We start from the raw sequence: 26,960 nt of genomic DNA on the forward strand, positions 1-26,960 counted from the left end.
TTTGGGGGGGGGGGGTTTGCTACATCAAAAGGGTTAGTTCAGGAGGGACTCAAGTGGAGCTTGAAAAGGTGAGTTTTTTTTCCAAAGGTGGACTCACTGAAAACTAAAATAAAAAGTAGAAAAAAGAAAAGGAGTTTTCAATCTTCGGCGAAAGATGGGTAGGGATTCGGCTGTCCTGACCTCATTCTGAGATGTGGGCTCACTGGGTTGTGCAACAATCGGCTCCTCATCTGAAATAAAAGCAACATATCCTCAGTAAACTATATAATCACATTTAGTACAGAGACAGTGTAGTGTACTAGTGTCTCAGTAAACTATACGATCATAGAATGCAGAGAGACAGTGTAGTCTCACACACACACACACACACACAGAGAGAGAGAGTTCTGTCCACAGCTGCTGCTGGATCGCACCTCCTTCCCAGGGAACACTATTGATCTCCCCGCAAATTAGCATAGGAGGAGAACACCAAACTGGTCTGAGATCAGCGTCTAGCCTCCTCTGCCTCTGCATCGTTGGCAATGCATATATATCAACAACAAAATTACTCCTTACCGCGAGATCATCAGGGTCCTGTCGCATTGGAGTCCAGTCTTCCTCGCCCTCGACATGGACAATTGGCGACGGTGTGACCATCTCCTCTTCAGACGACTGGGAGCTTTGTGATGGCTGAGAGTCAAAGTATACCACAGCACGGTAAAGTGGCCGTGCTGCTTGGCTCTGTGTGAAAGCAATTTCTGTGGCGAGGCTGCCAAGCTTTACGGGCTTCCCGAACTACAATTTTGCGTGATCTGTGTTTGAAAGAGCCTATAGTCACTTTCAATGTAATCCCGGCGGGTCTTTGCACGGGCCAATGCGGTCTGGAAAATGGCTCCTCCTGGGAAATCATGTCTGTTGCTGTGTTGTCCTCGTTTTCCTCCTCATCACAAAGTTGTGACTCCGTCTCGTCTCGTTCGGGCTGGGACACAGGAACGGGGTCCGGCTTGGGTTTGGGACCAGGCGCTGGAACCGGATCGATCATGTTGGTCACGGGTTTGACTACCGCGAACAACTCATCCAGGTTCGCTGCCCTGCAGCAAGGCGACCAGCTCGTGCAGCGCGCCGAGGGGCGTTTCAATGGCGTTTCTCCTACTCTGCAACAAGGAAGCGTTTCTCCGTTTTCTGTTCTTTCCTCCTCCTCCATTTCAAAACAACAGCTGCGGTAGTTGTTTGATCACGTGTTGTCGGCTTGTCTTTGAGGCCAGGGACCTGATACCATGTCACAGGCTGGGGAAGTCTTTGAACTACTCTAAGCACGAATAAAAACAAACACGTCAAACACGTATTTGGCTGGGAGGCAAACTCCTGATAAGACGTATATGGCCAGGAATGAGTTAAACTCACTCCACACCCACTGGGCATCCGGGTCACGGCACCAATGTAACTGCCTCCACGTAGGCTATCTACAGCAGCTCAATTCACCCTCTCAATAAACTCAATATAACCTGCATGTCTATTTCCAAAATCCACGTTTTTAGACCATTTAGGCTCAATGAATTATAATGATCTCATGATGTGTTTGGTCGCACTGATGGAATAATTCCTATAGGCTAATAGGCCTATAGGAATAAAAAATATCAAATCAAAAAATATCAATAAAAAAATAATGATAATAAAATTAAAAAAGGCTGCTGAACTGAATCGACGCAGTACGTGCGGGCATAGTTTTCATTTATAAAAAATAGCCTATTTTGTGGTCACATATAGGCTATTGGCAGCAGAGTCGCATATCTCCATATTTCATACAAGGACTATGCTGGAAAAAATAAGTTCAATCACATCATACAGGCCAAAAGCAACACAGTTGCAGCTGCAAAATGCAGGAGTAGCCTAGATATGAATCATCTGTGTGCAGGCGATCCCATATTAAATTGCTTAGATAGTAGTAGGCTATTCTGGCATGTATGACCATGTCCAACCCAACGTCAGCCTCAGCTCCGTTGCGCACACGGCACCGTGCGCTTTGGAGATGTTTATGTAACCTTTTTATGCAGGTTTAGTGATGTTTCTCTACTCACCATTCACCTGCAATCAATCGGCGGGGTCAAACAACGTATCTAGCCTACTTGAGAGCACACAAATTATAAAAACATATTCCAAAGTGGTAAAGGGCTTAATTTAAAAGTAGCCTGCATCAAGTGCAAGGCTTCAGTCCTCGATTAATTCAACAGGAGCCCTTTCATTTTTTTGTTCTTTGAATGCAATGTGTTTTTCATATGGGGACCATATAAATGGCAATTCGCTGTTTCCAGAGAGCTGATTGGTAAGCAGGTGGGTCTTTCATGGGTTTTGATCTTATCCTCTGAACTTAACCTGCTACAAAGCAGGTTAGCTGGTAGAGCATACGTTGCTATGGTGATCTATCTCAGTAAGAAGTTAACTAGCTTCGTGGTACGGCAAACCTAGGGTTAAACATGAAGTTACCTCGCCAAGCCACTAATCTTGCTTCGTGGTACACCCCTCAGTGCTGCCAGATCCTCTCACGGAAGGGAGGGGAGGCTGGCAAGTAGGCTAGATCAGCTATTCTCAACCACTGGGCCGTGGCCCACTGGTGGGCCCCAGAGCACCGTGTAGTGGGCCGCAGAGGCAGTGGTATTGCCAAATACTTGGAGACTAAGGAGAGCCAGGCTGGGGTGCTAAACCCATCCCGTACCGGATGCCGTCTCTCCGAGATGTGTATATGTATATATTTTTTTAGGTATATTTATTTTTATTTTCTATACGCCATTTGTAGGGTACTTTTTTTTAACCTTATTAATAGGTGTGTTTCAAGCAACACTATTATAGTTTAAGACCACTTTACATACAGGCCTGCCCATAACGTGTAATTGCCATTCTCACATTTGAAGGACATTGTGAACATTGTGCATGCAAAATACAGTTTTCTGATAGAGGTTGCAACCTTTTTGCTTGATGTAAAATAAAACATATAAATGTATTAAGAGCAGGAACATTGGTTTGGATGATAACTGTTTTATTGACAGATGATTTAAGTAGGGCTGCCCTCGACCAAAGATTTTCTTAGTCGACTAATAGCGATTAGTTGATTAGTATTGATTCCCCAGCAATACACCTGCCAATCAATACACCTGCCAAGTGTGAAGTAGATCGGATGAACGGAAAGATATGCTCACACACACGAGGAGAAGGGACACGCATGCACGCACACACACATTCCTTGCTTTGTAGATTGATGGCGTCAAAATCTCACTCCAGCCAGGTATCCAAAGTTGGCAATCCTGGTCTTATCTTTTTAACCACAAAACTCCGCTCCCCAATGGAGTTTGAGTGTTTTTTCTTCTTACTGCGACTAACCGACTAATGAAACTTGGTCGACTAAGACTCTTCTCAACAACTAATTAATGAATCGACTAATAGAGGGCAGCCCTAGATATAACTTAAAGTCCCTGGAAACCAGAAATATTTTATTATTATTTAGCATTTTGAGTTCATCACATCACAGGACCCTATGTTAATAAGCCACCAGCCAAATTTGAACAATGATGAACGTCGCAAAGTATATAAATTTAGGTTTGACAGTCGTGGCAAAAGTCATGAGAATCAATTATTTTTTAGAGTGTATTTTCTCCCGCGGACTGTGTGGGCGTGTCCCATCTGCAGCAGGGAAATGTCTCTCTCTCTCTCGGAGAGAGAGGGAAAGAGAGAGTGTGTGTGTGTGTGTGTGTGTGTTCGCGTGTTGCTGAGAGGAAGAGATCTGTCCGTTCTTTGCCCCCACAGCGCTCGCTCAGTGTCTGTCTCCCTCCCACTTTGTGTTGGACAAAAGGAGAAGGGCGAGTTGCGCGCGTGGACAAAGGTTATATAGAGCTTATGACGTCATAAGCTCCTGCATTTTAGCACCTCGCGCACTGCTCTCTTCAATGAGGAAGTACCTTGTAGAATCTTGTAGAAAAGTGTCGATTTTAAGGCTTTGGGTTGAAAGTAATGTATAATAATTTCGGAGGCACACAATTACTAACATAAGACCCTAAATAACATAGTTAGAACGTTTTTGTGGATTTTGGTTTCCAGGGACTTTAATAACCTTTTGTTTCTGATGTCTCTTCAGATCTGAGTGGATAGCAGCAGGCTAATTCCTCCTATAGACTTTGGATTACGGAGATCCCAAATGGAGGGAACGTTGGTTTTAACACCACCTCCACCTCCATCTCGGGACGCCTCTCCTCCTCCTCCTCCAAATGCCCAGGCTGAGGTTTCAGAGCACCCAGCTTCTTCTCCTGGCCCTCTTCCCATCACTGCACCTCCTAACCTCCCCGCTCCTCCACCGCCTCCACCCCCTCCTGCTCCCCTGCCTCCCCCGCCGCCGCCGCCTCCTTTTTCCTTTCCTCGCAACGTGGTCCAGCGGCGCTCCATGAAAAAGGTGAACTGGGACGCCATCCCCAGCCAGTGCGTCCTGGGGAAGCGCAACGTCTGGACGGCTCAGCGGCTGCAGAAGGACCTGGTGCTGGACTTCCGGAGCATGGACGAGCTGTTCAGCCTGGCCGACACGCGAGCCTCTCAACGCAGGAGTTTGGCTGTGGGTTCGAGGAGGTTCGAAGGCACAGCCCCCTTCCCCCAGCAGCCGCAGGTAATGAATTGGGCCCCCACGTGTGCCATATTTTAAACTTTGTTTAGAGAGTGACGGGTTTGAATGAGAGTAATTATACGCACATCATGTAAGTGCAAGGCTATCAGAAAACGATGAAATAATTGGTGACGCCTGCACACCAACGCCATGCCACAAGTTAAATAATGACAATGTTTCGATCCTATTTGGATCTTCGTCCGATCAAAATGTTTGAAAAATGGAAACCACACCCACATTATTTATAAATCATGCACACCCATAGGCTGATGAGCTCTATGGTGGCAGGTGTGGTTAACCATCCAAACCAAAGGGTGATAGACATCCAAAAATAATCATTAGCAGTTCAATAAAGTATATAGAAACGGGTACATAGAGAAGAACATTAACTCATTGAGTGCCAGCCACTTTTGGAGAACGGACGCTCCCAGTGCCAGAGTTTCAGAGCGTTTTCAGTGATTTCTCGAGGCCCACAGAATATTGTGTGATATTACTATGTAAACACTGAACACGCACAAAGAACGAGGAGACTCTATTGTATCATCAGCAAAAGAAAGTTTATTGATATAATTTTCCGTTCTTTAGTTATCAGCCGGAGAAGATAGGTGGATTTCAGCAAAAACACACGTTTCAATTTAGAAGCTGAGATATTCAGCCTTTTGTGAAATGAAGCATTTCAAGCACATCACTGACTCTGAAGCTAATATTTTCTGATGTGACACCTCAAAAATAATTTCCTTCAATAAAACAGTGAAAACAAAGGAATTTTGTTTGGCCAAATAATATTTTTTAGCTGCAACCAGCAGCGCTGGCCCCTGCGTGCGCAGACCCTACACCTTCTTGCTGGTCTTGATTTACTGCTGGTGGGCATCAGATATTCTAGCTTGTTTGCCTGTCTCTGTCCATCGAGCCTGCTGTCTGGGTCTGTGTTTACTGTCAATGGTTGTATGCTGCCCTGCGTGCCCCACCCCCCTCCTCCTCCTCCGTGGGAGTGTCTCCGGTGGCTCTGCTGCGTTTGCTCTGCGTTTGCTCTGCACTGAAAAGTGCGCTGCACCCCGCTTTTTCACAGCGTGTCGCCGGCTCCCAGCTGAGAATAATGTAACTTTTCAGAAAGACGCTGGTGTCGTTATGCTTCATGCATTTCGATGCATACCGATGCCGTTTCCGTTTCCATAACGACTTCTTCTCTGTTTTTTACTCAACTTTCTCTAATCTGGAGAGCACTGTCGCCACCTAATGGGTCGGTAAAATAGGTTATACACATTCAACATCCACCATACTTTCACAGGAGATGGATCTGGCTTTGATCCACGTCCCACCGTCAAAAAACGCAATTGACGACAATCGTCGTCATTGGCACTCTACGTTAGTATTCGAATTGACGACGATTGTCGTCATTGGCACTCAATGAGTTAATGCAAATCCATACTTCAAAAATATCAAACATACATGTATATCTTAGTATAGACGGTTTTAACTTGACAACAAAAACATTCTAAATTTAACCCCCCGCTCACTTCCTGTTGCAGTGTTTGCTATGGACATAAAAGAAAAAAAAACATTCAAGTGCAGGACTGACCATTCCGTGAAAACCGTCTATACAGCTGAGCGGTGAAAACAAAAGTAACGATGTCAAGTGAATATTTCTGCAGTTTGCCGAATGCTGAGAAAAAGGTAGTGTTGTGGGGTTGCGCTCTGGTGAAAACCGTCTATAGACATAATATCAGATAACACCCCATCCACCCACCCATTTTTTTACAGATCAGGGTCGGCGGAGGTGGGGGGATGGCAGATAGCAAGACAGCAAAGTGTGACATGCAGTAAGAGATGCAGACCTCCTTGAACATTTGTAACCTCAGACGGCCAGGGAAGTTATGTGCTCACAAATGGGAACTGATGTTTTAAGGTTCCCATAGAAATTTGTTCATCAATGAGGAAGTGTTGTATCATAAACGATAGTTGGTACCATGTTTGCTTCCTCAATGATGATGGAAAATTTCATGTTCACATTGGCCTTATTATTAGTAGTAGTAGTAATTTATTTCTGTGCATTTGTCAGTTTCACATAGATGCACTGCAGTAATAATGTACGTTATACATAAAAGGGCCGAAAAGGTGTAGGCTGAAGCCGTAGCTTATGTATACCTACCCTTTTTACATTTCATTACATCAAACAGAAAATAAGACAGTTGCAAGAATCAATTAACAATGAAAACCAAGATTTACATTAAATCGTAGAAGCATTAAGATAGCTTTATATACTTGGTCATACTAAGGTTTTGTATTTATAAAGCGCTCCTAAGTTTAAACATTCTTTTGAATTTACAGATAGATTTACACAATTTTACCTTATCGCAGAGACTATTCCACAGGTGTACCCCTTTAACAGAGATGCATCTACTTTTAAAGTTTGTCCTTACTCCAATTTCTTTAAACATACAAGTTCCCCTGAGTTCATACCGATTAACTCTGGGTGAAAACATTTTCTGAATGCAGTTAGGAAGAAGGTTGTTATGTGCCTAAGCCTTTCTAAGAGAAGTTCTAAGCTCGACTAGATCTACAAATCTTAATGTATTTAATTTGATAAAGAGTGGGTTGGTTGGGTCGCAATATTTTGAACGATTTACGATTCTTATGGCTCTCTTTTGTAGCTTAATTATTGAATCAATGTTCGTTTTGTAGGTGTTCCCCCAAACTTCCACACAGGAATTAATGTATGGAACAAAGAGAGAACAATACAATATGTAGAAAGATTTATTATTTAATAGTTATTTTGTCTTGTAAAGGATTGCAATAGCTTTGGACAATTTAGATTTTATCTGTTTTCCAAATGGGTTTATCATCAATAATCACGCATTATTATTTTGTTGTTGTTTTGTTGTTATACCTGTTTATGCATACAGTATGTAATAATGTATTTACTGCTTTGTCAAAAACTGGACTATACTGTACAAAACTGAGTGTGGGCTATTATGAGAACTAAAACAAAGTTGCACCATTGAAATGGCATCTAGTGTCCACTCATCTGACTTGTTTTTGTTGTTCTCATTTGAACGTGGATGAACATAGATGGAATTGCATTGTTTTTGATCGGTATCCATGATCATTCATTTCTTTCTCTTTAGGTCTCAATCCTCAACTCCAAAAATAGCATGAATATTGGGATCTTCCTGAAACAGTTCAAGAGGTAAGGAAACAGCGGAGGTCAAATCTACACACAAAGAGAGAGAGGTGTTGGTGAGAATGTTTAAAGAGAAATTGAGTAAATGAAGAATGCATAGCAGGATATGAGAGGGAAACGTGGTAAGCGATTAATAAGGTTGTGTAAATAAGGTTTGACTTCCATGTCAAACTGGGTCAGTCAGAAATCCAGATGTCAAAGCTCGATCTACTTCCACTGTCATTCGTCACTAATCCAACATGCCCTTTATCTCAAGGGACCATATTAAAATAAATTAAAGTGCCCTTTCCACGGGGAGTAGAATGGGGTAGTTTTTTTTTTTTTTGCAATTCCAGCACAGGGCCATGTATAATAGTATCCTTCTTTGCCTTGTATATTTTCTTAATTTTGTCTGCTTTTTGCAAGGTATATTTAAAAAAAAATCTTTAATTGGCAAAATCTTTGCCTATACTGTATATTCAAAAAAATATTGGTATCGGCATAATATCGGTATCGGCAGATATCCAAATTCAGGTAGCGGGATCGGAAGTGAAAAAAGTGGATCGGTGCATCCCATCAGTCTGATGACTAATATGACTGGGACATACGGATGATATTTCGGGGTTTCCACTGTTGAGCGGACATCCCCACTACATCCATCATTGTTTACAGTCCGATGACGTCGCATATGCAGCTATATATTATTATTATTATTATTAGCCGAAATGTCATCTGGATCTACAATCAATCAGCTCCAACTCCATTTTCGCGACAATTGGACTGTAAACAATAACCGCGGCGCACGGAAATGGAAGTCTTGGCGCAGACATCCACTATACAGCGGAAACCCCTGAATATTGGCCGTCTGTGCCAGAGTCATATTAGTCTGATCGACTCTGGGTGCCCAGATTGCAAGTTAGGAAACAACACCTTCTGTAAAATAAAATAAAATAGTTTTGAAAGTTATTGAGAGTTGATTTGAATTAAAATTGATGCCAGTGATGTCATTACTGCACAAATGACATCACTGTCATTAACTCAAATCAACTCTCAAATGAATAACTGCAAAACCATTTAGTTTTTGGATATGCCAGTGATGTCATTCATGGACAAATGACATCACTGGCATCAACTTTAAATCAACTCAATAACTATCAAACTAAATGAATGACTGCAAAACCATTTACAGTATGTTTTCCGATATGTGTGATTATCATGTTCAAAATAAACCGTTAAAAATAAAAAATAAAATCGGTGAAGTTCTCCTTTAAACGATAGGAAGTGTAGTAGAGGTCCGGTAGGACCTGGCTGGTTGTCAGGCAGCCAGGGATGACCAAGTCCCACCAAAGTCCTCATTTGTTAGAGAGGTGGTCCGCTGATGTTCCTCGTGGAGCTCGCGATCTCTAGTCCGCTGGAGCTCGTGCTCGCGGTCTCTCGGTGGTTTGTTTAGCTTGCATTGTCTCAGATACGTCTGTCAGAACATAGTCAAGGTCCCACCTTCTTACCCGCTCTGGAACCAGATGGTCTGGTCCTAGAGCACTCTGCTCTATCATTACCCACTCGTCTGATGTGGTGCTGCTGACTGGTTGCCACTTAGCACCTCGCCACCAGTTATGCCCATTTTGTCTTTCCACCGGCCTTCTTCATCACTCCAGCGCAGAGCACCACTGGGTGCCAGATCTCCGATGCTCCATATCCAGGCTCCAAGGCCCACTCCACTTCGGTCTCTTCATTCATATCAGATCGGTCTGGACACCAGCCTGGGGAACCGCCACAAGGAGAGCCAAATCGCTCGTCCTCATCCATATCATATCTCTGGGGCTGGAGTCCGCTTCTGTAGCTGTTTCTGACCCTGCATGTTCTCCTGGGTGTCATGGAAGTCGAACTGAGAACACTAAACTTGTCCTGTGCAAACCTTTTATATAGCCTGGCTGGATTGGAAGTATGACTGATGATGTCATAACTCATCTCTCGTCCCGCTTAGTGATGTCACACTTGTTCGATGATGTCATATTGACTATAGTCTAGCATTGTCCAGCTGGTTATGACATCACCGGTCGGGACGTCACCTGATGTCTGATGTCACTGATCGCATTGTGATCTCATCGTCGGGGTGATGATGTCATCACCGAAATGTCATCCAGGGATACTTCGAGGCAGTTGGCTGGATCCGAAGCCCTGGGTCAGCCCTGGTGGCGGCCATTGAATTGGTGGACGCGAAAGCTTTGTAACAGGAAGACATTATAGTCATGCTGAACTAGTAGGTGAGGCTGAACAGTGAGGATGGAAAAGAAACGCCCTGTGGATTAGTTTAGTTTAGTTTTATTTGACAAAGATTAAAAAGCAAATGGACAAATACTTCATAGCTTTAAAATCTGTCAAGGATGACACAATAACGTCACAGACTTATTTCCATCGTGGTCCTGGATGACTTGACAGCAATAAACAATAAACAAACCCAAAAGCTAAGAAACATAACACTAGACAGCTTTCAATAACGATAATGCGGCCGTTTCAAAAACCAAAGAAAACCGCAACAACACTGCTAGTAGCACTGACATTTTGTAATTTGCAGACTACCATTCCCATGCTTTTGTAAATCAATTAAAATCATACCACAACAATTTACCAGCATCATTTCACATGTTAATGAACTCTAACTAAATAAAGCAAACAAGAGGCAGTTGAATAACACTTCGGGAAGCCTGCTTGAAAGTCAGACAGATTTGCATTATTCATGTAGGCCTACTGATAACTTCTCATGGATTACTTTCTCCAGGATTTTAGAGGTGACACTAAGAATAGAAACGTGTCCATAATTCCCCGTATCTGACCTATTGCCCTTTTTTAAGTGGGATAACTTAGGAATGTTTCATGTCATTTGGAACAGTACCCTGCTCTAAAGATAGATGGACATGTGCAACAAAATGCGCTGTCAGGTTGGCTGGATCTTTCAAAAACCTGGCTGGCAGAGCTATTATCCAGGCCTTTAGCTTTCAAACACCTGGCTGGCAGAGATATTATCCAGGCCTTTAGCTTTCAAAAACCTGGCTGGCAGAGATGTCTGCCCACCATCTCAAGCTAAATCTTGGGAAAACAGAGCTACTCTTCCTCCCTGGGAAAGACTGTCCCCTCATTGACCTTTCCATCTCCATTGACAACACTACCGTGTTTCCCTCTCAAACAGCTAAGAACCTCGGGGTGATCCTCGACAATCAGCTGTCCAACTCAGCCTATATCGCAGCAACTGCCCGCTCCTGCAGGTTCTCCCTGTACAACATCCGCAAAATCCGTCCGTTTCTCACAAGGGAAGCGACACAACTCCTGGTCCAGGCACTTGTCATCTCTCGCCTGGACTACTGCAATGTTCTTCTGGCTGGGCTACCTGCTGTAGCCATCCGACCGCTTCAGCTCATTCAGAACGCTGCAGCCCGTCTGGTATTCAACCAACCCAAATTCTTTCATGTCTCTCCCCTCTTCCGGGACCTTCACTGGCTTCCCATCTCGGCACGCATTCAATTCAAAACACTGGTTCTGGCCTACAGGGCAGTACACCAGACAGCCCCTCTGTACTTACAATCTATGGTCAGGCTCCAAATCTCTCACCGTTCCCTCTGCTCCTCCACCAGCGCAGGACGCCTCGCCCCTCCTTCACTACGGGGGCTCAAAAGTCGCTCATCCCATTCACGACTCTTCTCGTCCCTGGCACCTCAATGGTGGAACGAGCTTCCACCTTCGGTCAGGATGGCTGAATCACTGCCGATCTTTCGGAAAAGACTAAAGACTCACCTTTTCAGGCTCCATCTAGGCCCTTCTTGGTCTAACTTCTTTCTCTCTCTTAAAAAAAAAAAAAATAAAAAATAACCTTAACTTGTACCACTGTTCCTCCAGAAGTTGTAGTTATCATAGACTGTGTTACATAGTTGCTCTATTCCTGACAAAAATGTGTTATTGTAAGTCGCTTTGGATAAATGCGTCTCCCAAATGACATAATGTAATATTATCCAGGCCTTTTAGCTTTCAAAAACCTGGCTGGCAGAGCTATTATCCAGGCCTTTAGCTTTCAAAAACCTGGCTGGCAGAGCTATTATCCAGGCCTTTAGCTTTCGCAATTCACACAGTTAACACGTTAATTGCCAACGACGAGTGTAGTCGTCAAACACAATCCAGCTGTTCACTGCCAGCGACGACTTGACTCGTCAAAAAAATGATTTTTTTTTTTTTGACCGTGGGATGTGCATCTAACCCTTTTACATCTCTTATATAATTATTGGAGCCACCGAACGTTTACAACCCATTCCACCGACCCACTAAGTGGCAACAGTGCTCTCCTGACTAGAGAAGGCAAGCATTTTTTTAACTTGTCACGCCATTCTCACCCCAGCCATTCTCATGAAAATGGATGGGGGAAAACGCTCTCGTTTTCGCGCTGATTGCTGGCGATGCGGGATTGCAAATTTACATAATACATTACAGGTGGAACACACTTTGAAACACGCAGCATAAATATGACCAGAATCGCAAAAGCTTCTCTCAACCAAAACTCCAAGAAGCGAGCGAGTCCATGCCGACTTCCTCAAACAGCGGCCGTGCAGACAGGCACAGGACAGCAGCAAAAGCACTGAGACTGTGACGGCCGCTGCAGCCAAGAAGAACGCCCACGGAGGGAGGAGTTGAAGCAACTCTCCCTCTCGCTCTCTCCCTCTCTCTCTCTCTCTCGCTCTCTCTCTCTCCCTCCCTCCCTCTCTCTCTCTCTCTCTCTCCCTCTCCCCCTCTCACTAGGATTAAACCTAGTGCGTCTCCCTCCCGAGAGGGAGGGAGAGAGAGAGAGAGGGAGGGAGAGCGAGAGGGAGGGAGAGAGAGAGAGAGAGAGAGAGAGAGGGAGGGAGAGCGAGGGGAAGGGAGAGAGAGAGAGAGCGAGAGGGGGAGGGAGAGAGAGAGAGAGAGAGAGCCAAAAATGAATGGTTAAAGTGACAGTTCTATCGAATTTCACAAAAAGCCGTTTATCTCTGAATATTTTTTCTGACGCTAAAACCATGCTGTATTCAACTGCTAATGCTTACATAACTACCGTAAATTCCGGACTATAAGCCGCACCGGTGTATAAGCCGCACCTGCAAAGTTGACTATTTTTTTCTTATATAAGCCGCACCGGACTATAAGCCGCGGGTGTTTTAATGTTTGTTTTTTTTGTGTGTTTTAATGTTTAATTACCATTTGTAATGCTCCCATTTATTAACATTTCAACAAAACAACATAACACAACACCACCTGTGTTGTTATTTACAGTGCACACAGTGTCATACAGTGTCATACAGTGTCATACAGTGTCATACAGTGTCATACAGTGTGGTGAAAAGAGGGCAAGAGAGGAAATTAAAACAGAAGTGGATTTATAGTTAGAAAGAGTGCTAAAAAAGAGAGATTTTTTTTTTTTTTTTTTTTTTTAAATCCATAGATAAGCCGCACCGTTATATAAGCCGCAGGGGCCAAAAAAGGCCAAAAAACGGGAAAAAAGGTGCGGCTTATAGTCCGGAATTTACGGTACTAACTCTACAAACTAACTCTTTTAGACAGAGAAAGTACACATTCTATTAGTACTTTTGAGATATTGTATGTTCACAAACTCCAAGCAGAAAATAATCCTCGGCTCTTGTAAAATGAGCCACAATCCTCAAAAAACGGCTTGGCAGAAGCTACCTACAGCAAGAAAAAAACGGCTGGCAGTCAATGTGTTAAGGTCCTTTAACAATTTTCAAATTCTGTCCACTGTAACTGGATTAAAAGAGAAGCTGTTTGGTATAGAGCTGAACAGTCCAGTGACATCTCTTGCCCCGGAAGTGTTTCCCATTCATTTTCTCCATAGACATTTCGAAAAATCCTTATATTACAAGTTGTAAGGTTGGAACCAAGCCAACCCCTGACCTACTGAATCATGAGTGACCATAAAACATTTCAGTTGGAGCAAAAAAATAAAGACGGGGGGGAATTCAAATTTTCGATGTTGTATTTCAGTACGACCCTGGGCCTAATTGAGTAAAACATCTGTGCTTGTACTCTTCCCCTTCTCCTCTAACCTCCGAGCCATAATAGAGCCACAACGGATAGTTACAGTACATTAGATCCTGTGTACTTTTACACTAAGTGTTTTATACTATATACATATAGCATAGTATAGTATTAGTATAGTGTTGTATATTAACTCATTCACCGCCAATGACGTCTTTGACGTGTTATCAGCAATGGCCTTCCCCGCCAAGGACGTGTTTGACGTGTTTTTGTTTTTATTGGTGCAGCGCCTGCAGCAAACACTTGCCCAGCCTGTCACACAGAGACAGGTCCCTGCCTTCAAAGGGTAGCCGACAGCACGCGATCAAACACATACCGCAGCTGTTGTTTTGAAATTGAGCAGAGGGAAAGCAGAGAACGGGTAACGCTTCCTTGTGCAGACAGGAGAAACGCAATTGAAACGCCGAGCTGGAGTCGCCTTCCTCTGTGCCAGCCAGGAGAAAACGGGAGAAAGTAATCAAGAGATGTGTTTGATCATCGGAGGAATGAGGAAATGATCGATCAGTTTGCGAGGGCGGTGAGGACGTGTTGAATAGCCGAGGGGAAAACGGGAACGATCATAGATATGACAGGGAGACATGGACGAGGACGGTGTACCAGAACAAATCAAAATAAACACAGGAACAGCTAGGCAGCAGCGGGCAGAAGGCACTCACAGCAGCCCGCTGTCCTTCTCAAGAGCTCTTCAGTTGGTTCATGAAATCGCTGGGCTGCTCGCCCTCCAGTGTTGCTCCTGGCCAATCCCAGCGCCACAGGGCGTGGTTATTGCTTATCCTATGTTGGGTTAGAAATCTAAAAGGGGGATCGTGTGTGTGTGTGTGTGTGTGTGTCTGTCTGTCTGTCTGTCTGTCTGTCTGTCTGTCTGTCTGTCTGTCTGTCTGTCTGTCTGTCTGTCTGTCTGTCTGCACACTCACACCGAGTAAACTGTATTGTTGAATGTAAAAAAAAAGCACTTTATGTGTGTATATATATATATATATTTTTTTTTTTGTCATTTGTGTCCTAACGAATAATATTTACATGTCTGATGTCAATACAGTTCAAAATAAAAGAATTGAGAGTGAGTTATGCCTGAGATTGTGCCCTTTTACAAAAATGCTTTTTTCTCCCTTTTCTCTTCCCAGACAGGCTTTTTTGGTGAACATGGGGTGTATAAAAAGGGTTATAAGTAGAGTACAGAACATGCTAAAAGCTAACTTTCTTTTTGGGGGTGAAAGTAGAGACTTAGATCTTCATTTCGAGGTATTGGACATCACTGTAGTCCTAGTACAGAATTTACTGTGGGTCTTGAAAGATGACCAAACATTATGGAAATACTTGGCCTGTGCCAAAAATGCCAGTCAGATATTGGCAGTGAATGAGTTAAGTAGGTAGGTAGCCTCTTCAGCACCGGAGCCAGCTTCTGCTCCTGAACCTTATCTGGATGATGCTACTTTCAGTTCAAGGTTCATTTAGCTCGTACTTTGAATATCAAATGCACTTGTCAGTGTGCGTTAACAGCTAAGCGCTGTGATGACGCCTGATTGTCAACATAAATGTCTTTCAGTCAAATTGAAATGGAGTGAGTGTCTGTGTGTCAGTTGATGAAAGTGTGCTTTATAATGCCATACATGTATGAAGCCAGTTTGTTACTGGCGGGACGTTGTAAGAATATTGATTGAAGGCATTTTGTCATGAGCAGAACATCAAAATATAAAACAAGGGGGAATATTTTGACGTTAAACTTGTGCTATAAAGTACTTTGTGTGAACTGAATATCTCAACAGACATTTAGAATATTGATTGCTGTCCTGCCACCACGGTACACATGCTATGATACAACATCTTGTTGTCATGGTGACGTCGGTCTTGTGAATAGGGATGTGACGATAACCGTGATACCAAGCAACCACCGTTATCATATCGTAAGCTTTCCCTTTATACTAAAATAAATAATTTGATTATGTTATATCTGTTATACTATACCCCCTAACATACTGTTAACTTAACATAGGCCTACATCGTTTACAAATGTTCTGTTATTTAAAAATATAATACATTTTGTTCAATGATTTTTATCTTTATTTTACAATAATACATTATAGATGTGCATAATACTGTGAAACCGTGGTATTTTTGCTTAAGGTTATGATATCATACCATCAAAATCTCATACCAGCCCATGACTACTTGTGAAAACAATAACTCGGAACAATAGATGATAGAAACCTCATACTTGCAGCACAGGTTCCTCCTATAGATTAGATGATCTGATTTGTTTTTGGAGCACCTTGCTGCATACATGGGGAAAGAGATTTTCCACTTCATATTAACCAGTTCATACCAATACCACCCATGTGTAATGTGAAGACAAGTGTGTTGACATATAAATATTTGCTATCTAATGCATTAATTAGCCTAATTATAATGACCTCATTGACATAACTGGTTATGTTTAATAAATCATGGTGATGAAGGTGGGACATTAGGCAGCTGACGTGCCTCTTGCTTAGTGTTGTCTTTTGTCTCCCTCTGCAGGCCAGTGACAGAAATGGTGGAGGACATTGCTCGGGGGAATTGGCTCAGATTTGGACCGGGCAAAGTCCAAGAGCTGTGTAAGCTGCTGCCAGAAAGCAGTGAGGTAACGGCAACTCCACTCTTCTGTTCTCATCTGTCCTCTTTATGGGAGAGTTGACCCCATATGCATAAAATGTGCATCATGAGTATTGGGTGCCTTGGAGTAAGCACTCTGCTCTAAGGCCAGTTTCCTGATCATACAGTAGAATTGTATTTGATAGGTAAAGGGCTTTAATATATCGTTTAGATTCACAATTTAATCTATATTTCCACAAGTGACATGTTAAGATTTTGCAATCATTCTGGAACAGTATGTGCAACTATGTTTGAATGCTTATATCTCACTTTAGCGCAAAACATGTTGATGCTCCCTGTCCAGTTTTCTTGCAAGATCTGTGAGAGGGACTGAAAACCTCAGCCATGTTTGTTTCATATGAGAGGGACTGAAAACCTCAGCCATGTTTGTTGAATCAAAGTGTTGCCACTGTACAGGTGAAGCAGCTGCTGGCATTCAGTGGGAACCTCTCCCTGTTACCTGAGGCTGATCGTTTCATGGTGCAGCTGGTTAAAGTACCAGGGTGAGTCTGAAGAGGTTTTCCAAAGCAAAATGTACACTGTTTTAGGTGGTGTTTATAACTGATAATGTTATGAAATGCTTGTCCACATGCAAGTAAAACTCAATGACTATTATTTGAATTCTTTGAAATCTCAATAAATTTACTGGCAAAAAGTAATCATTTTGAAGCCTGAATCATCTGAATTTCACTTAAATTGAGCGATTACTTTCAAGTAACAAGTATTTGTAATAAAAACCCTTAAGTTGCTACAATGACTAGGTTTACATGCATACAAAATTTAGTTTTTTGCCCATATTCGTAAAAAGACAATATTCCGACTAAATTAATAATCCACTAATATCCCCGTTTACATGCAGCCGTAGCTCGCCTTTCCACGTGGGGGGAGAGAGAGAGATGCAGGTACGAGTTTTTCTGTTGAGAACCAACAGGAGCCCTGACTGTATTCTTACCAGCAGCATCTGGTCCATTTCAGGAGCTTGCTGCTGAAAAGTTTGGCGTTGCGATATCCAAGTTTTTCATATTAAACTTAGGCTAGGTTGTTAGGGTTAGGGTTAGGGTTAGGAATGTGGGCTTTCCTTTTTGCATGCGAGAGATGATGGATTATATGATCATATCGCCTCTTCTAGCGCTTCTGGCACACATCAGATGACTGCAAACAGGCAAGAGGCGTCGCAAACTGTGGTAAAAACCCTGATTGAGACACATATTCCGAATGCGCTGTATACGTGATCAAAGAATCCTGCTAAAACCCGAATAATACTGGAATAACCCAGATGTCTTAATCGGAAAATGCTAAATTCGGAAAAAGGCCAAATTCGGAAAATGCAACTGGAATATGCCGTTTACATGACGCTCATCAAATTCAGAATATTGTCATTTTCCGAATAATAGTGCAATGTTGTGTGCATGTGAACGTAGTCAATGTTGACAGTGAAAGGTTTATTTCTTTGGGCTTAAATTGTTGATAGTGAAAGAGTTGAAATGATTGATGACGGCAAATGTAGTAATTATCAGACATGGCATGTCTTGCCTTTTAGTTATGAGGAGCTCCTGAAGACTATGGTGCTGAGGGAGGAATTCCTCCCACTTATGGTTGAGGTGAAGAACTCTGTTGATGTGATGACGAAAGCAGCTACTGGTAACACACACACACACACACACACACACACACACACACACACACACCTACCTGCTGACAACCCCCCTCCATGGATCTGCCTTTTCCTCTTCACTTCTCATGTTGTCTTGTTCTTTTCTCTCTCTCTTCTCTCCCTCAGAACTGCTGGACTGTGAGGAACTGCACTCAATCATTCTGCTGGTATTGAAAGCTGGGAACTACATGAACGCTGTTGGTATTCTCCTTCATAACTATATGGTTTTATTAAGTATGCCTTGTGACTGCATTTCTTATACTGATAAATTGATTGTTGAAATGTGTATTCTTCAGGGAGGGTACAGTGGCAATGCCATTGGCTTCAGGATGACCTCTCTGCTCAAGTTGGCAGATACCAAGGCCAACAAGCCTGGCATGAACCTCATGCACTATGTCGCCAAGGTGAGGAGGAGCCATGTGAAGGACAGGAAAGATTTGTGAAATCAGAGAAAGCCCTGCCAACTATCCCGCTGGTTCTCTTAACAGTGACATCATTGCAGGGGGGTACGGTGGTGCAGTGGTAAGCGCTGTCGCCTCACAGCTAGAAGGTCCTGGGTTCGATTCCCACCTGTGACGCTGTGAGCGCTGAAGGAGTGTGTGCCCGTCTGCATGTCCTCGAGTGCCCACCGCCTAGGTTGGGGTCGTCAAAAAAGGGCCTTTCTGTGTGGAGTTTGCATGTTCTCCCCGTGCTCCCTGGGGGTTTCCTTTGTATAGGAACCCCACACCAAAACATGCAATATCCTGGTTGCTGATGTGGTGCCTCTTCTGGTTGCGCCTGTTCGGAGGGAGGGGAACTCGTTGGAATAGCGTGATCCTCCCACGTGCTATGTCCTACCGGTGAAGCTTCCCCTGTCAGGTGAAAAGAAGCGGCTGGCTACTGCCCATGTCTCGGAGGAAGCATGGAGCCAGTTTTGGCTCTCCCCAGATCGTCAGAGGGTGGTGCAGCAACCAGGATAAATAAATTAAAATTAGCACTAATGGGGGATAAAAATGGGATAAAAAAATCAGGGGGGGGGGGGCTGCGGTCGAGTGACATCATTGCTAACTATCCCGCTGGGTTTCTTGACAGTGACATCATTGCTAACTATCCCGCTGGGTCTCTTGACAGTGACATAATTTATTTGATTCCCACTCTCCAACTCGTTAACTCACCGTTGCCCTCCCTGCTTTGTCTTCCCACAGCAAGCTGAGGAGATTGATCCCGAGCTGCTGATGTTTTCCAGCCAGCTCAAACACATCGGGATGGCATCTAGGTGGCTATTTTATATTCATTCACACACTAGCTTCCAATGTTGCCATGTATTTGAAATTGAATCAGATTAGTAGAATCAATGATTTTGTGTTGTTTTGCAGTATGTTGTGTAAATTATGAATGTTGTTGGTTACCACTTAGAATTTGCAAAGAGGAGGTCATGGCAGACTTTGAAAGAGAAGTCAAGAGGATCAAGGAAGTGAAATTGTATGCCAGCCGACAACCGGACTTACTGCAACAGATGGAGACCTTTCTCATGGTGAGGATTTCCCAAGTTGGGTCTGAAAGAGATTGGGCTGATCTTATGAGTTTTAGGTTGAGCGTTCGAGCAGCTTTTCTCCTTTTTAATGATTTTCTGTAAGTTGTTAAAGTATCCCTATTCCACTGCATAGCAAAAGCACCAACTGAACTTGAGATTTCTTTATGCGCTTTTTTGCATTTATACAGTATACCGCTACTTTGCTGAAAGGTCATCTGCTGTATGTTTTGATCTCTCAGAGGGCTGAGGCCAAGCTGGCTGATGTGGAGTCGTCTGTCCAGGAGCTCCGCTCCCTGAGCCATGCTGTGGCCGAGTATTTCTGTGAAGATCCAGCTACCTTCAAACTGGACGAGTGCTGCTCCATCTTCCATTCTTTTTTCAAGAAGTTTGCCATAGCAATAAAGGTGAGATGACCGAGAGTATATTTCTAAATGCATAAATAGTATAGTGTGCAGAAGAGATGCAACAGAGAGAATCTGTTCGTAAGGAAGCTGGTCCATAGAGGATCAAGGAGATGGTCCTCTCCAGTTTGAAGAAATTGGTCCTGGATCTTAATAAAATTATCAATATTATACCTTCTAAGCCTTCTGCTTTTCACTTTATTATGGCAATTTACAGGGGACCTCCTGACTTTCCTTGTAAAGTATGTTAACAAATCATCACTGATACATCATACACGATGACACCACTTTTAGACATTTTAGATTCATCCAACACCATAATGAGATCAATGACTGATTGGGATGTAGAGCATACATCTCTGTGGGTGGGTTTATCAATCAACCGATGCAAATCAAACAAGCCGTTGAAGTTCATAAGTGCCTTAGTTCCAGGATTGTCTATTTTGCCCATACCAATATTAAAACCCCCAACAATAATAACCTCACACTCACTAAATTTGGCATAACTGGAGCATACATAAGTAATTCAATAAAGTTGCTCTGATTAGGAGGTCTGTAGCAGTTGCCTAAAAGGATAGGTTTACACTTAGGAAGTAAAATATCAACCCACACAGCCTCTAGTAGGTTATGTCTTAAATCGGAACGAAAATTAAAACCAATATCAGATCTGATATAAATGCAAACCCCCCCGCCTTTGCGGTTACGGTCTCTCCTAACTACTGTACTACATAGTTTTCAATTTCAATCTCCGCTTCAGTAACTGAATCATCAAGCCATGTCTCACTAAAACAGAGTACCGTAAATTCCGGACTATAAGCCGCGGCTTTTCCCCCGTTTTTTGGCCCTGCGGCTTATATAACGGTGCGGCTTATCTATGGATTTTTTCAGAAAAAAAAAAAAAATACAAATAAAATCTCTCTTTTTTAGCACTCTTTCTAACTATAAATCCACTTCTGTTTTAATTTCCTCTCTTGCCCTCTTTTCACCACACCGCGGACACTGTGTGCACTGTAAAAATAAACAAAGGTGGTGTTGTGTTATGTTGTTTTGTTGAAATGTTACGGTAATACGGTAAATGGGAGCTTCCTCAAACAGCCATCTCTTTCCCGACAATCCCCTCTGTGCGTGACCCCTTACATATGGTAATTACGGTAAGCAAACGGCCACTCGGCCAACAACTCCCTCCCCCGACTACCAGGAGAAAATCACAAACTTCGGCGAATTCACACAAAGGAAGATCAAGGAATATTCCATCGAACCGGAGCAGATCATAAATATGGATGAAGTGCCTTTGACGTTCGACCTGCCACTCACTCGGACTGTTAACAAGAAAGGTGAATCGTCGATCACATTGAGAACCACTGGGCACGAGAGAACGAATTTCACTTGTGTTCTGGCCTGCTCTGCATCTGGAGTAAAGCTGCCGCCAATGGTGATTTTTAAGCGGATTACGATGCCGAAAGAGAAAATTCCCAGTGGGATATGCCTCGAGTCAACAAGAAAGGGTGGATGATGGAAAGTGTCATGAAGGAGTGGCTGGCTGAGTGCTACGTCAAGCGCCCTGGAGGATTCTTTCACCAAAAAAAAGCTTTGCTCGTTCTCGACAGCATGAGGGCTCATATAACAGATTCCGTGAAAGCAGCCATCAAGACCACAAACTCCATTCGGGTTCTGAAAGGCTGGACTGCTGCGTGATGATCGCACAGCTGGGCGCCTTCAGAGGCTGTTCGATTCCGACACCGACAGTGACGAAGAGGAGTTCCTTGGTTTTGAGAGTGACAACGAAGGAGAGAGGAGAGTGGTTGACGAAGCCACCCTGAACCTGTTCGTTTCCGACACTGAAGTTGAGGACTTTGCTGGTTTCAGTACGGAGGAAGAAGAGGAAGACGAGGATTAGTGACTTGACTTTGACTCTGACTCTGTTTTTGACGCTGCACCTTCACCTAAAAGATGAAGACAAGGATTACGGTACCTGGTTTGATTGTTGACAGCACCTTTTGTTGAAATGTTAATAAATGGGAGCTTCCCCAAACAGCCATCTCTTTCCCGACATTCCTCTCTGTGCACGAACCCTTACATATGGTAATTAAACATCAAAACACCCGCGGCTTATAGTCCGGTGCGGCTTATATATGTAAAAAACAGTAAATTTTGCTGCTGCGGCTTATATACCGGTGCGCCTTATAGTCCGGAATTTACGGTAATTCAACCTTACTGTTTATGCAGAGCTGTCAGATTTTGGTTATTTTTGGAATGAGACTTCTAATGTTGAGGTGGAGTACGTTAAGACCTTTGGAGAAAAAAATATTGTCCAGGATGGAGTCCAACTTATGGAGAGCACTAGTCTCTGGTCCTGGGCATGGATGAACGTCACCACAAAGCAGAAGAGATAGTAGAACGAGCAAGTGATCTTCCCGCTTTTTTGTAGCTCTCCTTTGGCGCCGCGTCCTCGTGTCTGTGGGTAACAACCGTCTGTAGAGTAGATCTGGTGAGCCTCAGGAATCGGACCGGCATCTCCACAGCAATCCGAGGCAACCCCGTCAAAACTGTCAACCTGTTTGTCAGCCCCAGTCTCCTGATCATGATTTTGGGGCTTGTGCTTCACCAGGAAAGAGATGATAAGGCAGTATCCAAGCAAACCAGATCGCCTGTCCAGTGATCACGGACCAATTAGCAGGTGGAGCTGCGGCTCTGGGAAACTCCCATCTCACGTGAGGTGCCGAAGGACTCAACCCATTCCCTCGCACTCTGCTGACAAAAAATCAAGATGGTAACGGCCAACGTTTCAACTCCAAACGGGAGACCAAGATCAATGGGATAGCTCTGTCCGTATTATTTATGTCAGTGGTTAAACCTTAATGCCCCCGAGGGTGAACTTTGTCATGGGCACAGTACACAGTTGCTTCATATACTGTAAAACATGACACAAATCACACAACATAGAAGCATTTGACACGGTGCTAGGGCTTCACATCAAAACAATGACAACATGACAGCTTAGCCAAGAGACTGTAGGTCCTACAGTGTAGGAGGTCAAGTGCCAAGTGCTTGTGTGTTATTGCACATCTCTCTATTGCACTAAGATCTAGGCCTGGTATCAGAATTCAGCTGACTGTAAAGTGCAAGTGCTAACAGCACTTGAGTGTCATTACACGTTGCTCTATTGCACAAGATTTTGTATTCAAATTGGGCAGCTTTTTTTTTTCAATAATATTTTTATTCAATTTTAAATTTTATAAGACAAGACAACGACAAAGACAAAAAAAACAAAAAGACAGGGCAGCTCAGACACGTCACAAGTTAGCAAAGACATATATGTGGACAACAGTAAAGGAAAGGATGGACAAATGAATGAGAATACAATAAATTAAATTAAATTAGATGTACAAGGCAAAAGGCAATAATCAGGTGGCAATATCACTTCGGTTGAGGTATCAAATAGTCAGTGTTGCTAGGTTAGGGTCAATATATTTCAAGTAAGGCTCCCACACTTTATAAAAGACATCGGTTGTTGAGTGCAGCATAGATGTCATGAACTCCAGAGGCATAAGCTGCATAATTATCTGGTGCCAGTTCCTCTTTGTTGGAGGTTTGTTAACACATTCACTGCCAGCCGTTTTTCAATACTGTAGTTAGCTTCTGCCAAGGTTTTTTTTTGAGGATTCTGGCTCATCTTTCAAGAGCCGAGGATTCGTTTCTGTTAGGATTTTGTGAACACACAATATCTCAAAAGAACTAATAGAATGTGTGCTTTCTCTGTCTAAAAGAGTTAGTTTGTAGAGTTAGTAGTTATGTAAGCATTAGCAGTTGAATACAGCATGGTTTCAGCGTCTGAAAATTTATTCTGAGATAAACGGCTTTTTGTGAAATTCGATAGAACAGTCACTTTAACCATTCATTTTTGGCATCAGTAAGACGTCAGACATCTAAACAATAGTTTTGAACAGTAATTTCCTCCATAACAGCAGGAAACACCCCTCTCCTTCAAACTCCTCCCTCCGTGTGTGTTCTTGGCTTGCTGTAACCTCGCGTCACCAGGCTCACTGCTTTGCTGCTGCTGTGCCTGTCTGCTGGCGGCCGCTGGGCAAGTCTGGATATGGGCTCGCTCGTTTCTTGGGGTTTGTGTTGAGAGCTTTGATGAAGCTTTTGCGATTCTGGTCTTATTTATGCTGCGTGTTTCAAAGTGTGTTCCACCCGTAATCTATTATGCAAATTTGCAAAACCCCACCGCCAGCTCCCAAGCGCGAAAGTGAAAGCGTTTTCGCCAATCCATTTTCATGAGAATGGCTTCCTCACACTGCTTTTTGCTTGCCTTCCTCTAGTCTGGAGAACACTGTCGCCACTTAGTGGGTCGGTGGAATGGGTTGTACACATTCGGTGACTCCAATATTTTTATAGGAGACGTGGGGAGCGTTGATCCACGTCCCACCGTCAAAAAAAAAAAAAAAAATTTTAAGCCGAGATATCTCGTCATTGGCAGTCAACCGTTGGATTTTGTAAGCCGAGATATCTCGTCAATGGCAGTGAACGTGTTAAATTGGGCAGCTTAATGGAGTCTGGAACAAAAGATGGCTTCTGGTAGTTTGATTTGCACTTTGCCACCCAGAGCCTCCTGCCTGATGTCACCGAGTTTGGTCTTCAGAGAAGAGGGGGGTGTTGCCAGTCTGCAGTGATTTTTTGTTTTTGCTTGTTCGATTACTGCTTGCTCGTATAGGCTTTGTGTGGGTTTGTGTGTTCTCATTATTCTTTCTTTCCTATTATTTTCATGGGCATTTTGTGCATGCTGAGCCTGCTTCTCAGTTGAACAGTAAAGTTGCCAAACCATGATGCTATTATGCATATCTGATCACACTCTAAAATCGCCCGGGAAAATGGCAGCATGCTGTGGCTGCTCACTCCGTACAGCCTCAACCGCCTTAAAAAATAAATAAAGCCTCTGTTGTAGTTTATTGCACAGGTTGTCAATGTAGTTTACAGCAGAGAATGTTGTCTATTCATTAGGGGTGTCATGATACACTCAGTTCACGATACGATACCCGATATTGGGTTCACGATAACAATACGATATTTTAAGTATTTTTTTGCGATCGATTTGTAAGTTGAGGGGGCATCCTCCACGCTATTTTGAGTAATTTCACCATTTTCATCCTCCGTGTCTAACGTCCCTCGTCTGTGCAAACAAAGCAATGAAAAGGAGAGCGAGCATGCAATCAGATGCAGATCAGTGCCACCATATTCAGCTTCTTTTTCTCACGATATGAGATTTCGTCTCAACGATACATAATGTCAAGTTTTGATATCGCGATATATTGTGGGACGATATATTGTGACATCCCTACTATTCATACACCTAAATATTTATGAGGACACCTGAGTTATTTCCTGGTTTTTGATGACCACTGCCCACTTAACCTCCATTATATTGTATCTTACTTCCTCTCTTTGTTCTGCTACAGGAAAACCGAGAGCGAGAGGCAGCAGAGCTGAGGCGCAAGCAGAAGGATAGTTTACGTCTTTCAGCCAAACGCCACAACACATGCCCCGGCCTCGAGACTAAGCCTGCTAAGGAGACGTCTTGCTTGGAGTCGGCCCTACACAGACTTCTGTCCGCAGCTCCAGAGGGCGTGGCTAAACGGCATTCCACATGGTCCGAGCTGCCCAATAAGGAGACCTCTTGCTTGGAGTCGGCCCTACACAGCTTTCTGACCACAGCTCCAGAGCGTGTAGCCAGGTACAGGCGGAGTGTGCTGCCCACAATCGAAGGATCCCCCAGTGAGTGCAGTCCACGGACGGACCGGTCGGTAGGAGAACCAGATGTTTGCTCAGGGAGCGGCGGACAAGTGAGAAGCACAGAGAAGAAGAGGCTACCCAAGCTGCAGAAAGGGCAAGAGCAGGCAGTGGCACTGGGAAGGAAGGAGGAAGTGGAGAAGATGCGCGAGGTGAGTCGGAAGGTGCTTCGCAGCCTCGGTGGGACCGGGGATAACGTCGCAGGAACCCCTCAGCGACCAGAGAGAGCTGAGGCCACACCTGCTACCCCACGCACCCCTCGCCCTAGAACCAGGGATGTCTTCTTTGGCAGCAATGGGAATCCTGGCTCCCCATGGACGATCCTAAGCCCTTTTACCTGCCCCCATGGGACCACCCGCCCCCCATACAACAGACAGCCCCCCATCCGCAGACTCTCCTCCCTATGCAGCGGCGATGACCCTGATGATGAAGTCTGGTATTCGACCCTCGCCTCTCCAACCGCTCCAACCGATCTACCTCATACCCCGTGCCCAGACGGTCAGCCGTCGACATCTGGGGGGTCCGTGTCCCTTCCCGATTGCCCCAGTCAGAGAGCGCCTTCCCAGGGACTTCTGCTCAGGTCGCTCTCTTTAGATGAAACCAGGAAATCTCCAGCATCTGGCTTCAGGCTGGGGTCTGGGTGGCTGTCCTTCTTCACCCGCATCGGAGGCCGGAGTAGACCTTCCGATGTGGAAGAACAGAACTTCAGGGCAGCCAACCCTTAAATCAATCAATTTTTTTTGTCTTATTTCTTTTTAGATTGTATTGTGCTTTTATTATGTTTTACAGTTTTACCAGGCAACTAGGGACTTGTTTTGGTGTTTTAACTTGTGTGTGAACAATAAAATCGTTCTTTAATAATTATTATTTCATAATGGACTGTATCTAATTTCAAATATTCACTCATTTTCAATCTGAAATATTTATATATATATTTATATTATATTTAGCTCTGTAGCTGAGTCTCAGCAAGGCTCTCCTATTTGACCCTTTATGAAATCCTCTGAAGTCTGACTGGTATTGATGTCTCCTTAGTGACACTGCTCAGTTTCGCCTGCTTGCCTTCCACTTCATCTATTATTTCTTCTCCCGTCAGGCTAGCTGGAAGGCCGTGGCACAGGTAA

At 43.8% G+C, this 26,960-nt stretch overlaps 1 protein-coding gene across 1 annotated transcript; it reads left to right on the forward strand.

Moving 5' to 3' along the window:
- Positions 1–3,232: 3,232 nt before the first annotated feature.
- Positions 3,233–26,561, forward strand: fhdc3 (FH2 domain containing 3; the record flags this gene model as incomplete). Its single annotated transcript, XM_083656710.1, has 12 exons — positions 3,233–3,259; positions 4,244–4,624; positions 7,747–7,808; positions 16,368–16,470; positions 16,899–16,984; positions 18,022–18,122; positions 18,262–18,332; positions 18,432–18,539; positions 19,320–19,390; positions 19,531–19,648; positions 19,888–20,052; positions 25,506–26,561. The coding sequence occupies 12 exons, from the start codon at positions 3,233–3,235 to the stop codon at positions 26,559–26,561; spliced, it is 2,349 nt and encodes a 782-aa protein (XP_083512836.1).
- Between the last annotated feature and the right edge of the window lie 399 nt (positions 26,562–26,960).

The sequence above is a fragment of the Poromitra crassiceps genome (genome assembly GCF_964638095.1).
Source record: "Poromitra crassiceps genome assembly, chromosome: 1".
In the NCBI taxonomy this organism is placed as follows: domain Eukaryota; kingdom Metazoa; phylum Chordata; class Actinopteri; order Beryciformes; family Melamphaidae; genus Poromitra; species Poromitra crassiceps.